Raw genomic sequence first — 18,133 nt, forward strand, 5'->3', positions numbered from 1 at the left:
AAAGGTCCCAAAGTTATTTTCAGAGAGACTGTAAATTTTAATATTCACTTTTTTTAATATTTATTTATTTATTATTTATACAAGCACTGGGTACACTCAGAAGCGCGGGAGGGTGAGAGAATTCACCAGAGCCAGAGCGGGGAGCAGAGCAGGCAGAAGGACCGAAGTACACTGCTGAGGGGAGCAGCGGGTGGCAGGAGAGGTCTTCGCGCCACGTGGGACCCACCTCTGGTGGCCGGGGAGCAGCCGGGGATTGAACCGGCGCCGCAGAGGCCGTGGGCAGCTTTGCAACCCAGCGCTCAACCACTGCGCCACCAGGCAGGCCCTTAATATTCACTTTTATAGGCAATTACTGCCTCCACATCGCTTACTTTCCTTAAGTAAATTTAAAAAATCCAAAAGAGCTATGCAGAGTATATGACCATCAAATCATTCATTCTTTCCCCATTCAGTCAATGTATTCCTTCATTAGATCTTTCTCATTTTGCCCCAGCTATATTTTCACTGGTTAAATCCTCTTAACCCCAAGTTTACACCCTCCTTTTAACAGTATCAGGAATGATGAACTAAAGGGCATGTTTTTAAAAAGCCAGCAATCTAAATCAAACTTTTCTTTCTTACATTACAAATAACAAGTAAGGTGCTGCAACTGACCAAGAGAAATAAAAAATGTAACTGAGAGCAACAAATAAAAAGAAATACAGAAATTTATAACCTCTGCAGAACAGCCAAGGTCCCACTAACAAACATTTTTTTCATGCAGAAGAAAATTGTGCTTGCCGTACCTGACACTGTGCAAGTATGTTTACTGCGATTTAATAGCCACACAAGCAGGAGAAGAAATTTAATAATTTTTCAGCTGGAATGAATTGACAGCCAGTGTTAGAAAACTGCAGACTCTGCAGAATCAATAAAAGCTGCTGGCATCACAAAGTAGTGCTTTTGCCCAGAAAACATCTCACAAAGGTCAGGTTTACAAACCACCAGGTAGCAGTATCACTTTCACATCTTTCCAGGGCTATTAAAATTCCATTAAACAACCATCCAAAACTAACTTGCAGTCTTTAGAGTTCACCGAAATGATATCAGAGACAGATCAGCCTCACTCCAAACTCTAACAGCACATCCTTGCTTAACTTTTGTCATATAAGAACTGCTTGTAGACTCCTATTTAGTAAAAGAAAAATATCAAGACAAACTTATATTCCATAAAGGTGGACCTTAATGCATATATCCATTTAGTAAAATAACAGATACCACTACCAGGAAGGAACCTCTGAAAGTAAATTATTTCTGTTGACAATCTTGGAAAAGCCACCACCACAGTGGTTCTGGTATCACCGAACACCACCAAGCCTGTACTAGAAAACCAAATTCAATTGTATCGGAAGAGCAGCTGAAACAAAGCAGTATCTTTTGCTCACTTTAGAAATGCAGCTTTTCCAGGCTATGTTTTCAGTACAGGGTCTGAGTCGCACATGGAAATTCATGGGGTACAATCAATTCAGAATTAGCTCACACTCAACAAGGACTGAGCACCTCCCAAAACCATGTGCACACACACATATGCCTGGCCCCAGCACCATTGGGCTTAGTCTCCTAGTGACCTAAACTATAGCCAGAAGGAGAAGGGGAATATGAGCTTCTGAGGATGAAGGAGAGCCACCTGAAGCGAGGTGCATGGCAAGAGTCTTCAATAAGTCCTTCAGTTTTGTTCCAAAGGGCATAAACTTCATTATTTGCTTATTTGATCGCAAAAGCAGATGGATTTGCACTCAATCAAAACACCTTAGGGCCTTGACAGAGAGCAGAGAACTCTGCTACCTGACTCAAAGCGAAAACCTGGTTGAAAGAACTAGGTTTATAATGGAAAACAGGCAGGCTGTTTCTCTAAATCAGTGGTCTTCACATTAAAAAAAACAAAAATCACTTTCCTTAAGGAGTTTAAAAAAAAATTAAGTCTGCAACCCTAAAGATGAGTACTTATGAACTATACTCATGCAACATTGTGGCTATATATTCTGACAATACAGAAGAAATAAAAATTTAAAGGATGAGAAAATACATATAAATTCAAAACCTACTATCTTCTTCCTGCATTCTGATGTAGCATCTCACAAACTGACATAGGGTGTGCAAAGCCCTGAGCTACTAGCCTCGAGAGTGGGATTTCGTTGTGGGTTCATTCCAATGGATACAGAAGTAGAGCCGGATCACAAAAGAGTCACAGTTAATTGGAACGTATTATCTTTATCTCCCAAGAAATCCTTTCAGAATGTTTTGCTTTTCAGGGCATGACTGCACGTTTTAACAAGGAATGTGAAAATATACAACTCTGAGAAACACAGTATGTGAATCTGAGTACTGAGGGGTGTTGTGGAGACCTACACTTTGATACTCCTTATATGAACTCACATGGGAAAATTTCTTTTCAAAACCAATGCCAAGCTGGGTTAGGTTCTCCTCTCAGAGACAATAAACTTTCAAGAACTTCAGAGTGGAAACTGAATTTGTGACTACAGCCTACTTTGCATGTCCCAATTCCACACCAACGCGCAACTTTCCTGTTCTCATCTATTACCTCAGGGTCTCATTAATTTACATAATTTTCTATACTTACCTACATATTCCCAAGGGTTCTTTTTTGTAGAACACAACAGAGTTAAAAAAAATAGCTCACCAATAATAGTGGGGAATTGATTACTCTCTAGCTGAAAAAAGATTTCCAGAAACTTTAAATATTCTAAAATTTGCAATATATGTGCTCTGGAACTATGAAAACTCAGAATTATGAATAATATCATAATTTGTGGAGAGGAAAGGAAGGCTACATCTTCTTTTAAAGTTTTATTTATTTATGCACACAAGAACTGGGGTACAGACCAGAGGTATGGGGGTGGGGGATTCACCAGAGACAGAGGAGGGAACAGAACGGGCAGACTGACTGAAATACACTGCTGAGGGGAGCAGTGGGTGAGTCAGAAGAGGTCTGCTGCGCCAACCAGGTAGCTCCCTGGCGGGGGCTCGAACTCATGATGCAATGGCTGCAGATTTCTTTATAGGTTGCATCTTAACCCCTTGTGCCACCAGGGAGGCCCAGGACTACATCTTTTTTACCAACCATAAGGATGAGCTGTTTGCACAATTATCAGCAAACTTCAGTCACTGGCCTCCCCATCACATGGGCATAAGTATGAAAGGCTGATTATAATAATGTCCTGTTACTACCACTTTTCTAAAGCATGGACCTATTTTCAGAAATATGAATTATTTTTAATAAATAATTACTTGTTGAATAAATGCAGTAACAACTAAAGAAATGTAATAGTTACTTAGAGAGTCAACATTGGGTTTCTTCCTTTCTTGACTTCCAGTGTTACATAAACCTCAAGATTTAGGATGGCAGGTAGATTTCATCTGGAATACTAAACATAATTAAATGGCAGTGGCTGATAAGAACAATGCATTGAGAGGGACTTGGAGGAGAAATCCTGGTCGATTACTAAAGAATACCCCTTGTTAAGGAAGCTGGGGGGAAAACACAAGTATTTTCAATTTGCAGACGCCTTAGAACCTTGACCGAGAGTACAGAACTCTGCTGCCTGTCTCAAACCAAGTGCTTGACTGAAAGAATTAGATTTATAATGGAAAATAGGCAGGTTACTCAATTATAAGGCTGGTGTGAGCAAATTATAAACATTCGTGTTAGCCTCGGCCTTTACTACCTGAACTCATTCTTTGGTAAACAACCAAAGGATTCTTTGCAGAATCCCTCTCATTACAGTAAAGATTGTTCATTTACCAACTTCAACCAAAACATTATCCAAACTAGTGGCTATGAATTCTAGTTCTCGACACTTGCTATCCATCAGGATCGCCTGTATTTTAGAAAACGCAAAGCCTCTCATCCAGGAGATGTGGTTGTGAAGCAGTTGTCGCAATGGGACAAGAGGCTGGTTTGGGTTTTCTAAAATTGCCAAGAAATGAAATTAACAGTCAGTCCAATAACACCTATCTCTTCTAGATCAACATAATTTCTGTGTTCTCTTAGGGATTTCTGCTGTATATCAGCATATTAGTGACTAATATATATATGAGCATATGAGTGACAGTAGGAAGTTCTGCCAAAAAAAGTTTTATGTGTTAGCTTTCCCCAAAGTCAATCACTGAGCTATTTCATCAGTTTCTCCCATTATACACACAGCTGCACCCATTTATCTAAGCAATTATACAGAGCAGTTTTCATGCTCAAGAGCAAAATGAACAACTGTAACAGAGACCTTATGATCCACAATATTTACTATCCAGCCCTTTCAGAAAATTCACACCCTGGATTATTATGTGATGGGCTACACTAGAAAAAACAATCTAAACTGGTCAAATCAGGCTGAATCCTAAAGGTTTTAAGGAAAGACCTCAGAGGCAAGGGTTTATTAAACAAGAGGCCCACCCATACATCAACCTGGCACTTTTGATTTTACTTCTCAAATTCCATTTAAAGAAACGGTTTCCTTCCCCCTTCATTACTATGAAAAATTTGAACACCACTATCAAGTTGTATGTATTAAGCCCATTACATTAACTTAGCTCTCCCCTTAAAATTTATTATAGAAGTTACATTCTAATATAGATTGTGGGATTTTCATAAGAATTAAAAGAAAAGGCCATGTAGAGATTATGTTGGACTTTATATACTACCAGTTAAAGACATTTCTATTACATCATTCAGGGTCTCTTAAGAAAGGATGTATGAAAGTAATCTTAGTATTTATAGTCTAGAATCACATAGCTTTCTCAATATAAACAATATACTTCCTTTTGTACACTCATATCAAATTACAGAAAACATCCTATTTCCTGATTTATCTGGAGAGCCAGGATTCATGGTTGGTAAGATTACCTCCCCTCTTTCTAAACACAATATAGTAATTTATACAGCTTTTATTTTCAAGGTCTAAAACATACAATCATTTCATGGAAACTGCCTAAAGTCCTTTTTGGAAGTTGACAAGGCATAACAAACATGTAAACTAACATTATTAATCCTATAGGAGAAAGAGATTTCTCAATTTTATTTATATACAATACAAATGAGAAGATAAAGGAGTAAAAGAGAGATTTAAAATAACTGCCACATAAATAGGACACAATTATCAGACCCTTTTTGACCTTGGATCAGAATCAATACATGGTAACCATTATTAAAAGCAGTCATTCAAATTCAATTTGGTATAAACCATTCAACAATATGACGTCTATACACCCCCCAAAATAAGTATAACTCATTACACCTACCTATAAGGGTAGGAAGTAATTTTTACAGCTGCATTTCATAATTAATCCTATACACCACACAGTATCTTTGCAAGTCTTGAAATAAGACACAGTCCAATTTTTAAAATTCCCACTAAGTATCAAATAATTTTCTCCCTGCTCTGAATATTTCATCTTAATTTATTTACCTATCCATAACTGGTTTATGCCACTTATCCTGTGGGGGTGTTCAGATTTATGAAGGAAGGAAAAAAGTAGCAACACACAAATGAGATCTAGAAAAGCGCAAGATAGCTATAAAAACAGCTCATCCATCATCTCTACACACTGATTCCAGGGACAGCGGTGAAAGGTGTTGTTTCCACACCACTCACCCAGCACACTTAAAAAGGTTTGCTCCATCACTTATACAACTGAAGCTGATTGATTAGCTGCTGGAGGAAAATCAATACAAATATCCTAGAAAACACTAGTCTGTAAATTCATTCTGGCCCCAACAAAGTCCTGGTCAGTGTTTGACATGTTTTTCTAGATACCTAAAATGCACCCACATCGAGCTCTAGCCCTCAAACACTACCATGGTGAGGAATTTTTTTAAACCTAATTATCTCAGAGGTAAAGGAGGGAAAGAGAAGGGTTTTGCAGGAGTTTATTAGAACAATAAGACGATAGCCAGAAGTTACCAGGTAAATCTTACACTCATAGGTAAAGAGGCCCACAAAAACAAATACAGTCAATGAAAATGTTGGGGGGCGGGGAGAGGACAGAGGGGGAGGGAGGGAGAAAGAGAAATTAAATATATTTGTAAACTGAAGCTTCTACTTAAAAATATAAATCCTTTGTATTTTAATGCTATATTTAATATTAAAAAGTTAATGAGCTCTCACAAGTTTTGGCAACAGAATGTGGAATCAGCATATTTGGGGTAATTTGGGTGCCATTTTTTTATTCATGATAATTTCATGATCTCTTCAGAATCTCTTCTGCATATGTCCTTGCCTTTGGCATAGCCCTTAGGCTCTCAAGCACTACACTACTAAGAAACAAAATTTTATAAATATAACATGTTTTTATAAATAAGCAATACAGAAAGAAAATATGATCTTAATGTACATTCATATGCCAGGCAACTGGGGCCTAATTCTCATTCTACAATTGGTTTATTTTTTAAAAAATCACTTAGAGTTTCTGGCACAGAATAATCATTAAAATTTTAAGAAAAAGAAAGGAAATGTCATTTTCGGTATGGAAATTAAACTTCTAGTGACAGAGTGGCTTTGGACATGGTAACAAAATTTATTAACAGCATAGGCATAGGTTTCTCAGAGTAACAATTTGTGGGGTCATAATGTTTTTTGTTTATTCAAGAATAGGAAATTCATATGCAGAATATGAAGAGTTCCGGGCCCCCCAAATAGTCCTAACATCTAAATAATTAAAGAACTAAATATGCAAAGTAACAGGTTAAAAAATACCCACAGGTTATATCTTTTGTTATACTTACTTTAATTAACTATCCCTCCCAATTTTAAAGCTCAAACTTAGGAACTCTCTAAGTCAATAAAAATCCCTTTATTTTTTGCAGGATTAAAGATAATGCTGCTTAATCACTGTCTTTAAAATGTAAACTTAAATTGCCCTTCTAGGTTTCTATCCAAAGGCTATAAAAACACTAATTCGAATAGATACATACACCCCTGTGTTCATTTTGGCACATTTACAATAGCCAAGATATGCAAACAACTTAAGTACCCAATGATGGATGACTGGATAGAGAAGATATAGCACATTGGTATACATACTGAGTAGACTATTACACCGCTATTAAAAAAAAAAAAAAAAGAAATCTTGTCATATGTGACAACATGACAAGACTGGAAGGAAGTATAATAAGTAAAATAAGTCAGAAGGAAAAAGGACATACAGCAGATACTTTCATTCATTTGTGAAAAATATAAAGAAACAAAGCAAAGAAAGAGACAAAACCAAACCAAAACAAACCCTTGGAATTTAACTGCAAAACTGAACTGCAGAGGGGTGCCCTGTGAACTGTCATGGAGGCTTAGTGGCTCTTTAGTGATGGAGGTGGTGTGCTAACGTGCATTTGAAGAGGTATGAATCTGTACTCCAAAAACATAGAAAGTGTTACAAACCGAAAAGATGAAAATGTGAGCTTGAAGACTGATAATTCCAATTGCAGAAAGGGATTTAAAGGTCAGGCTTTGCGTGAATTTGCACTCCCTATGCCTAGAAAATGAAAGTATCGTAATACTAAGCAGTTAGTATCTATAGAGAATTTTTTTCATAAAATAAAACGTATTTTAGAAGCAAAAGGAAATCATTTGATTCTGCTAATTTATATCTGTTAAGGGCATTACAATATTCTCACTCAAAATTAAGACAGATTTATTTTAAATTTCTTCACTTTAAGTAACGTATAATTTTTATAATAAAGATATAGTCAACTACTTTGTGTAAGTTATGTCCAATTGTAACATTAAACAACACAAAATAAAATAGTAATAGGAACACAGGGCTTGTAGAGACCAGGTATCTTGTTTCAATCTGTGGTTAGTAAGTGGCAGAACTGTGTTTGAAATTCAAACTCTCCTGTGGCAAGGGCACCAAATACTTGATGACTTAAAACTCTCCTAAACACAGTGGCTCATGTAGCAAGGCAGGGCTGCAGCATTTCAGTAGCAGTAACATATTATCAACCAAATGAGCTTACCAGTCTAAAAGCTAGCTTTCAGTTTCAACTTTAATATACAGGTTGCAAATCAAATTAAAAAAAAAAAAAAAAAAGCATAGGGGCCTCCCCGGTGGCGCAGCGGTTGAGCGCTGGGTTGCGAAGCTGCCCGCAGTCTCTGCGGCGCCGGTTCGATCCCCGGCTGCTCCCCAGCCACCAGAGGAGGGTCCCACATGGCGCGCAGACCTCTCCTGCCGCCCGCTGCTCCCCTCAGCAGTGTACTTCGGTCCTTCTGCCTGCTCTGCTCCCCGCTCTGGCTCTGGTGAATTCTCTCACCCTCCCGCGCTTCTGACTGTACCCAGTGCATGTATAAACAAACAAACAAAACAAATAAATAAATAAATAAAGCATGCCTCTATAAAAAAAAAAAAAAATAAATACATCTTTAAAAAAAAAAAAAAGCATAACGTGGCAAACATTTTATGATCAGGAGTTAAAAGGCATGTACAGACCTACTGATGATGAAGATAGTACTACTAAATAAGTCTTTCCTAACACTTTCTCTATAGTCTCTAAGTCATGACACACCTCTGATGTGATATAGCCTTTAAATCTCACTAGAACTGGCCCGTCCTACTTAGATAAGACAAAGTCCTAGAGAAGTAACACATTGTAACACTATATTGCTTAGTGGAAATTTCTTGTTGGGTATCATTAAAAAAAACTCTCTGTAATCAGTTTATAAAAATTCTTCTTATTACTGTCTTCTTTCCTGCAAGTCACATAACACATAAATGTGTATATTAAAACATGAAGCAATTATATCAAAGTGTGAGCATAGGCCAGAGGTAAGGATATACATGAGAGTATCCATAGAATATTTTGACCTTCTACATGGTGATTTAAGTTTTCTATTTTTTTTTAAAGGTTTTCTCTTTTTTTTTTTTTTTTTTTTATAGAGGCATGCTTTTATTTATTTGTTTGCTGGTTTGTTTGTTTGTTTGTTTTGTTTATACATGCACTGGGTACAGTCAGAAGCGCGGGAGGGTGAGAGAATTCACCAGAGCCAGAGCGGGGAGCAGAGCAGGCAGAAGGACCGAAGTACACTGCTGAGGGGAGCAGCGGGCGGCAGGAGAGGTCTGCGCGCCATGTGGGACCCTCCTCTGGTGGCCGGGGAGCAGCCGGGGATCGAACCGGCGCCGCAGAGGCCGCGCGCAGTTTCGCAACCCAGCGCTCAACCGCTGCGCCACCGGGGAGGCCCAAGTTTTCTATTTTTAAAATAAGTTTCTGACTGTACCCAGTGCTTGTATAAATAAATAAATCTTTAAAAAAAGAAATTAAAATAATAGCACATACCCTATTTACATATTGTGAAAATCTAGTAAAAACTTATGAAAGTTCTCTGAAAACAGTTATTCTATAAATATACAATATTGATAATGTTATTAACAAATACATTAATAACCTTATAAACTAGCATAGCAAGGTCAAGAATTGATATAAAGTGCTATCAGGGGCCTCCCTGGAGGCTTGGGGTTTAAGTTTAGCACTATCACACTGTCACCACTATGGCCTGAGTTCCATCCCTGGTCAGGGAGCTAAACCACATATGGCACTGCAGACCTCTTCTGTCTTGCCTGATGCTCCCCTTAGCAGTGTATTTCAGTAGGTCCACCAGTTCTGCTCCCCATTCTGTCTCTGGTGAATTCTCTCACTCCAAGCCCCCCACACGCATATCTCTGGCCTCCACCCCAGCTCTTTGATGCATAAATAAATAAATCTTTTTTAAAAATTTAAAATAAAAGGGCCTCCCTGGTGGCGCAAGGGGTTAAGATGCAACCTATGAAGCTATCCATAGCCACTGAAGCACGAGTTCAATCCCTAGCCACGGAGCTACCCACATGGCGCCGAAGACCTCTCCCGTCTCGCCCACTGCTCCCCTCAGCAGTGCCCTTCAGTCAATCTGCCTGTTCTGTTCCCCACTCTGTCTCCGGTGAATCTCTTCACCCCCCACCCCACACCTCTGGTCTGTACTCCAGTTCTTGTATGCATAAATAAATAAATATTTTAAAAAATTAAAAAAATAAGTTTCTAGAATAAAATAAGAAGATTTTTGTAGTTGTGCTCAGAAATACAAAATATTGAAATGCATCTTGAAGAAATTGACCCATATGCTTTCAAATTTATAGTGATTGGTAGATAGATGACATAGTTTTAATATCCTTCTTATCTGACAAATACATGGGCAAAGAAAAAAATGTCAGCAAAGGCGTCTTTTAAATAGACTAGATTTCTGAAAAATCCTTTAAGTAGTCATTTTATAGAAAAGAACACCACTCAAACTTTTCCTAAGATAATATCATTTACTGTCTCTAAAATAAAATATTGGCAATGGATTTCATTTTACCTTTTTTCAGTACTAGTTGAATGTGAATAGGAAAGGGGCTGGGCTAAGAATGCAACAGAAGAATACAAAAGTTGGGAGCTATTAGTAAATTAATCAGGGGGTTCTCTGTATTTTAAGGGCATTCCAAATTCAGTTTGACAGATTTATTTGAGCTCTAGATAGATTAAATAAACGTGTTTGGAACTCAAACTTTCTGAGGATCAAGTATGAAGTACTGAAATTAACACTCCAGGTTCCTGCTAAAAGAAAAAGTACATTACCAGTAACTATCACAATAACCCACAAGATTAGGAGACAATAGACGACTCATGTGGGAGGTAAAAATCTACGATGTTAAGACCTGAAACCATAAAATATATAGAAGGAAATATAGGCGAAACACTACATGACATACACCGGAGTAACATCTTTAAAGACACATCACCCAAAAGGGTGACAGTGAAGGCAAAAATAAACAGCTGGGACTACATCAAATTAAAGAGCTTCTGTACAGCAAAAGAGACAGTAACCAAAACAAAGAGACACTCCACCGATTGGTAGAAAATTTTTGCACACAACACTAATGATAAAGGACTGATCACAAAAATCTACAAAGAGCTGATGAGATACAACATAAACAAAGTAAATAACCCAGTCCAAAAATGGGCAGAAGAGCTAAAAAGAAACTTCTCCAAAGAGGAAATGCAAATGGCCAATAGGCATATGAAAAATGTTCAGCATCACTTGTAATCAGTGAAATGCAAATCAAAACTACCATGAGATACCATCTTACACCAGTGAGAATGGCACATATTAAAAAAACTAACAACAACAAATATTGGTGAGGATGTGAAGAAAAAGGAACTCTCTTGCACTGCTGGTGGGAGTGCAAACTGGTCCAACCACTATGGAGAGCTGTGTGGAGATTTCTTGACTTACTAAACATAGAGCTTCCATATGATCCAGCAATTCCACTCCTAGGTATTTACCCAAAGGACACAGAAACATAAATTCAAAAGGGCACCTGCACCCCTATGTTTATTGCAGCACTATTTACAAGAGCTAAGCTTTGGAAACAACCCAAATGCCCAAAAATAGATGACTGGATCAAGAAGATGTGGTACATATACACCATGGAATATTACTCAGCAATCAAAAAAGATAAACTCATGCCTTTTGTAGCAACATAGATGGACATGGAAAGGATCATGCTCAGCGAAATAAGCCAGAAAGAAAAAGAAAAATAGTGGATGGTCTCACTCATAGCAGGAATTTAGAAGACCTAAATAAGGGTCCAGGAAAAAGACTAATTAAGATAAAGTCAAAATCAAAATCAACAAGCAATTGTAAACCAGAGGCACACTATAGGGGCAGGGGAGGAGGGAGTAGGATCAAAACAAGGAGGAGTGGGAAATGTATGGGGAATTAAACCAAGATGAAATGCATACATTGTACAAAAATGAAAAACGATGTTAAAAATATATAAAATTTAAAAAAATAATAAAAAAATCTACTGTTATATACACATATTATAAACAAAGACAAAAGAGGAAGCTTAAGATATAAGCAGTTGTGTCAAAGCAACTGTGCATCATGTTGAATATAACTCTTACTATATGCTGATTTGCCTACACAATCACATTTCCAGCAAGTGATGACTCAGAAATAGCAGAAGAGCCATCCAAGTATTATTCCCTCTAGTATCTACCAATACCATTTTTACTGGTCCAACAGCCCTGTGGATTACGAGGGTTATTATCTTCATTGACTAAAAGTAAAACCAACCTCTTCCTTCTAATACTCCTGGAAACCTTTGTAAGCTTTATTTTCTAATATGAATATACCTGATTAAATCGGATGACATCTTATTAAACTGAAATGTTTATGAGTGCTTCAGAAAGCTAAGGGCATGTCTAAAGTTAACAAATTACTAAATTTATTAAGAAATTACTAAATTTGTTAAGAAAACTTAATTCATATAAAATTCCAGAAAATCTTACCTTGAAAAGACTGTTTAGCTCTATCTACTAGTTCATCAATCGGATAACTGGCCAAATTTCCTCTGGCATGTTTAGTTTTGCAGTAGGTACAAGCGTTGAGACACCTGTTCAAATGATAGCAATAAATAAAGTTCAAATTTGTGAAAGACAGTGCACACTTAACATGAAAAAAAAAAAACCCAAAGCATATACTGAAGTTATTTTAATAATATCTGCCAGCTTATATTAAAAAAAAAAAAATCATCTACCATGGCTCAGTTTTATTTTCAACCAGGCACAGAAATTTGCAATTTGCAATTCTTTTAGGTTTCAATTATTTGAGAATGGTATAGCAAACCACATGATGTTTTCAAATGCCCATATCCATCAGGAGAAAAGTTTAAAATGTTTACAATGATTAATCAGATAATCATTTTTGTTTAAACCACTAATATTACTTTCACCATCAAAAAACTAAAGTTATTTTAGTATTGCTTATATGTATTGTATGATTCAGAAATGATAAAGCATGTAAACATTAACTTTTAAGATAGACGAATAAGTAGGCAACACAGCATTCTCATGAGAAAGAACATCCTTAAAATTTTTCAGATATTTTCATTCCTTAAATTCAGAAAAAAAATACTAAAATTATGTCTAATGAATGCTTTCCAGGATTATGTTAGTCAAAGTTAAAACATACAGCAATAACATTACCTTTAAAAATACCAAATTAAAAACATGATGAAAATCTGCCATTTGCAACAACACAGATGGACCTAAAGGTATCATCCTAGTGAAACAAGTGACTTAAAGAATGGCAAACACTGCAAGATTTCACTTATATATAGTAGGTAAAGAATAAAACAAATGAATGAAATAAAACAAACTCGTAGACTATAAGAACAAAATAGTGGTTACCAGAAGAGAAAGGAGAAGAGAGGGTAAATCAGGTGACATGAAAATCAAAACTGTAATAAGAAATCACTCCTGTCTCTAGGAATGGCTATTATTAGAAAGACAAGAGTTAACAAGTGCTGGCAGGAATGTGGAAAACATGGAACCTTGTACACAACTGGTGGAAATGTAAACTGGTGGAGTTACGATGAAAAACAGTATGGAGTGCCCCAAAATGTTAAAAATATGATACAAAAAAGTCTACTTCTCTGTATCTATCCAAAGGAGAAGAAATCACTAGGTTGAAGAGATATCTGCACCTCTATGGTCAAGACATGGATATAGTCAAGACATGGAAACAGTCAAGACATGGAAAAATATATATACACATAGGTATATGTATGTGCATAGGTATATATATGTGTATGTATATATATAGAGAGAGAGAGAGAGAGAAACAGATGAATACTATTCAGCCACAAAAAAGGAAATCCTGCAATTTACAACATGAAACTTACAATCATGCTAAATGAAATGTCACACAAAGACAAATACTATATGATCTCACTTTCAAGTGTTATCTTAAAAAAGTAGACTTACAAAAACAGAAAACAGACTGGTAACTGCCAGAAGCAGGGACATGTGGTTATGGTATGAGCAAAAAGGGTTGAAGGTGGTCACAAGGGACAACATTCCAGTTGCAAAATAAGTCATGAGGATACAATATACAGCATGGTGACTACAATCAATAAATAATACAGTCATTTGTATTTGAAAGTTGCTAAGAGAGTAGTTCTTAGCAAGTTCTCATCATCATAAGAAAAATTATAAAACATCCCTCAATATGTTACCAGCCACACTGAGACCATTATGCAATATATGCAAATATCAGTTCATTAAGTTGTACACCTGAAAATAATGTATCAGATATATCTTGGAAAAAACTGAGAATAAGAAAGTCAAAGAGTACCTTGCACAAGACACATAAAAACAAGATAAAAATCTAGGCCTGCCAAATTTCAAAACTCCCTGCTGTTTCCACACCAAACTACAGCCATATAACAAATGCCAAACAATACACATACTAATGCAAATAATAAGGGAAAAATATTCACCATAAGATATAAAGAGAATTCCATTCAAAGACATAGTGATTACTCATCATCTATTATATAAAGATAATACTTGTTTAAAACATGTTTGTCTCCTATTCTTTGCAAATCTAAGACAAGGCTTCTAGTTCATCTACTGGCCTAAACCAATCATTCCATTCTTGTTGTTCACAAGTTCTGTTGATCGTCCTCCTTCTGGCTCTCTACAAAATGTATAATCTCATGTGATGTGCTTTTAAAAGTCTACTGCATAAGTTCTCAAAGCTCATAGCTCTTTCCACCCTTCACCTCAACTAGCTCCAAGATCCACTCGACAAAGCAGACCCCTCCATTCATTTCCTTGTGACCTCCCCCTTATGATTGGTATCCACTCAAGACAAATCAGTACTTTTCCGGGGAAATTTGTTCTCTCTACCCACAGACACTACTTTAAGTTCTAACTCCTTTCTTTTATTGCTCTTATTAGCAATGGAGCATTCTATAAATTGAGTGGACAATCTTAACAGAAGACTTGGACTTCATCAGAAACATAACTTATGAGGCATGAATCTGGAGATGGAGGAGGAAAAAAATAAGAAGGGAAACATGTGTTATAAAAATTTATAAATTAATTAATCCATATAAAGCATTGAAAATAGTGCCTGTACCTGCTAAGTGTAAGTGTTGACCACTGGTTGTTCAATGTGACCATCTAACAATTCCTTAAGGAAATAACTAGGCATTATAATGTCCCATGTATATTTAGCTTTAGGGTACAGATCAGTTTACTTAAATCAACCGGGGAGACCAATCATATGATCCTAAAGCTCATTTTAAAAAGGTAGAAATATTTCCCTGATCATGCTCAGCGAAATAAGTCAGAAAGAAAAAGAAAAATACCGGATGGTCTCACTCATAGCAGGAATTTAGAAAACTTAAATAAGGCATCAGGAAAAAGACTGATTAATACAAAGTAAAAATCAAAATCAACACGTAACTATAAACCAGAGACACACTGGGGTGGGGGAGGGGAGAAGGGGAGAGGAAGCACTAGAGTCAAAATAAGGGGGGGTACAATTGTATGGGGAATATAACCAAAATGAAAATGCATACATTGTGCAAAAATGAAAAACGATGTAACAATTATATAAAATAAAATGTTAATTTAAAAAAAGGTAGAAATATATTTCTTATGAAAAATCACTCATGAAAACATTTAAATAAAGCAAGGTGATACTTAGAAACATTCATAAACCAACAGTATAAATATTACATTAAGAACTGAAAGCACTTTTCACTAAACTGTTCCCCTGGGGCTAATTAGGGATCTAAACTCTTTATTGTAAATGAGGGGCTCATCCTAATCTGAAAATTTCTTTAGAGTGTATTTTTAAGCATATTATAACAGCACGAACTCTAACATTAAACCTGTTATTTCTTACTTTTTTTTTAAAAGAAAATTTGTTATAATACACAGGGAGCAAAATACAAAATTAGAAATGACAGAATGTTTTTGGTGTTATTTGGTTTAAAAAAAAATTTCTCAATATCAGGCATTATGATGATCAATGATTCTTATCAAATATCCTGCTATTAAAATAAAAAAAGCAAGAAAGAGAGGTAGGGGGAGGGAGAGTCACAGAAATCTTTCAAATAGTTTCAATTATCTGCAAACAATAAAACAATTATCTAAGAGTGAGTACACTCAGCCAGTGTTTTCCACTGTCAGAAAAGACCGCATCTTGGAAGACTGACTGTTGAAAGACAAAACCAAAAAGAAATTGCTGTTGAACAGTAAGAAGATGAAAAATCCTGAATGACCTGGGCAGTTCTGCTAGAAGCATACAGCTAGTGCCCCAGCCACACCTACTAGTCTTTGCATAGGTCCTTACCTGACTACAGGCCAAGAAATAACTAAAAACCTCAAAGCAGAGGCAGCTTAGTTATTTCATTTAGCAGTATATTTCATTTAGCAGTATAATTCTGGTTATTTCATTTAGCAGTATAATTTTGGTCCTAAAAGGCATTTGTGGCAGAATATTTTTAAGGTATAGAAACTAAATAACTAGAACAATGAATTTTCAAAAATTAATATATTTCCAAGGACTCGGAAACATAATAACATGTCAATTTAATATCTGAACCACAAAAAGTAAATGAAAACCTAAAAATTTTAACATATTCAGGCTTTTCTTTTTAGATATAAGTTCTGGAATAATTTAATAATCACTTATAATTTAAAAAATTCACCCTTACTGGTATCTTTTGTGGGGCAGGAAGAAAAGTTTTTGCAACTCAAGGGTTTGCTTTCCCTCTACTTAGGGGTCAAAGCAAATTTAAATATATGAAAGCTATCATGTATTTAAACATTAACAACTTCACACTAGCAAATTCCATGCCACTTACATAATTTAATCGCTATTTATTTTTAATCAATAGACAAAGTTTCAGGGTTTCTTAACTGAATTTTTTTTTTTGAGGTAATGTTGGTTTATAACTCTGTATATGTTTTAAGTGTTACAGTTCACGCATCTTCACATATTGCTCCCTTCCCTCTGACCTCCCCCTCTAGTGGCCTCAATTTTGTTTTCAGATTTTTAGGACTGATTTTAGTTCAGTTTTGTCTGTTCTTTTCCCTTGTTTCTTTATACTCTGTATGGATGAACACAACCAGCATTTTGTCTTTTTCCTTCTGACTTGCTTTTGCTGAAAATCTTCAAGTTTTACACAACAAAGCAAAAACAGACAATTATAAACCAGAGACATCCTGCAGGGGAGCAGGAGGGAGAGGGATCAGAGGGAGGGACAGGGGACCCTAGTGATGAAACACGGGTGCATCTGTGAAGGAAATTCTATTGGGACTACACCTGGGGGTGGGGAGAAGCAAATATTGTTTAAAAATGAACAGTGTAAAAAATAAATAAATAATAAAATTAATGTGATTTAAAAAAAAATCTTCCAGTTTGATAAAGTAATACGGCCTTGACAGTGACAACTCTTGGCAAAAGCATACACTGTCTAGCCACATTGTTCCATAATGAAGCTTCAAGAAACAAGAAAACAAAAATTCAGGAAACAAAATGTTCATACAGAGTAGGTTGTGCCAGTTGACTGTTAAATATAGCCTATTGTGAACACTCATCATGATTTTACCAAGTATTTCCAGGAAAATTATAAACTGTTATCTTTTAAACAAATGAGAGAAATAATCGTATCAGCAGAATCTGATAAGATCTTCAAATAATACCATGTGCCAAATCGAAATCATGAACAACAAAAAACATAATGACTTGAAAATCTAACAGATTATAGTTCCTAAATTCTTAGTTTCCTTTGGCCAGGACTGCTCCCACCTAAAATGAATCCCACCACTTTTACTACTGACCCATTATCATTACTAAGTCCAAAAGAATATTCTTTACTGCCCCCATCATCAACTGTGGCATTTCAGGAGTTTCTTCCGTATACAAAAGAAAAAAAAAGCAGCAGTTAAGTTTTCTCCTATTTGTACTAAATCGAAAACAACTGTACCAACATTTTCTTTTATTCTATCCCCATGATCTCCTATGCTAAACACTCTTTAACTCAAGTTTTTTTTAACATATTTAAATTTTATAATTTTGTTTCTCATTCCCTTTACCGGAAAGAATTATCCTCATTAGCATCACCTATCAATCTATGTAAAAATCATCACAACCTTTAAAAAGCACTTGAAGGTAGGGAGGGTATTGGGGGTGCAAATAATAGAAGATGGTTGCAGAATGTCTGCCAGACATTCAGTTGGACATTTTCCATTCGTAGCTTCATTAGTCCTCAC

General features: G+C 36.1%; 1 protein-coding gene across 1 annotated transcript in view; it reads right to left on the bottom strand.

Annotated features, from left to right (window-relative positions):
• Positions 1–18,133, bottom strand: part of CDKAL1 (CDKAL1 threonylcarbamoyladenosine tRNA methylthiotransferase) — a gene marked incomplete at both ends in the record, with an annotated part of 639,419 nt that overhangs the window by 342,743 nt on the left and 278,543 nt on the right. The window contains one exon of the mRNA XM_084228943.1: positions 12,350–12,453. Coding sequence (XP_084085069.1) covers positions 12,350–12,453 — 104 coding nt within the window. The remainder of the gene's footprint in view (positions 1–12,349; positions 12,454–18,133) is intronic.

The sequence above is a fragment of the Talpa europaea genome (assembly GCF_964194135.1).
Source record: "Talpa europaea genome assembly, chromosome: 2".
In the NCBI taxonomy this organism is placed as follows: Eukaryota; Metazoa; Chordata; class Mammalia; order Eulipotyphla; family Talpidae; genus Talpa; species Talpa europaea.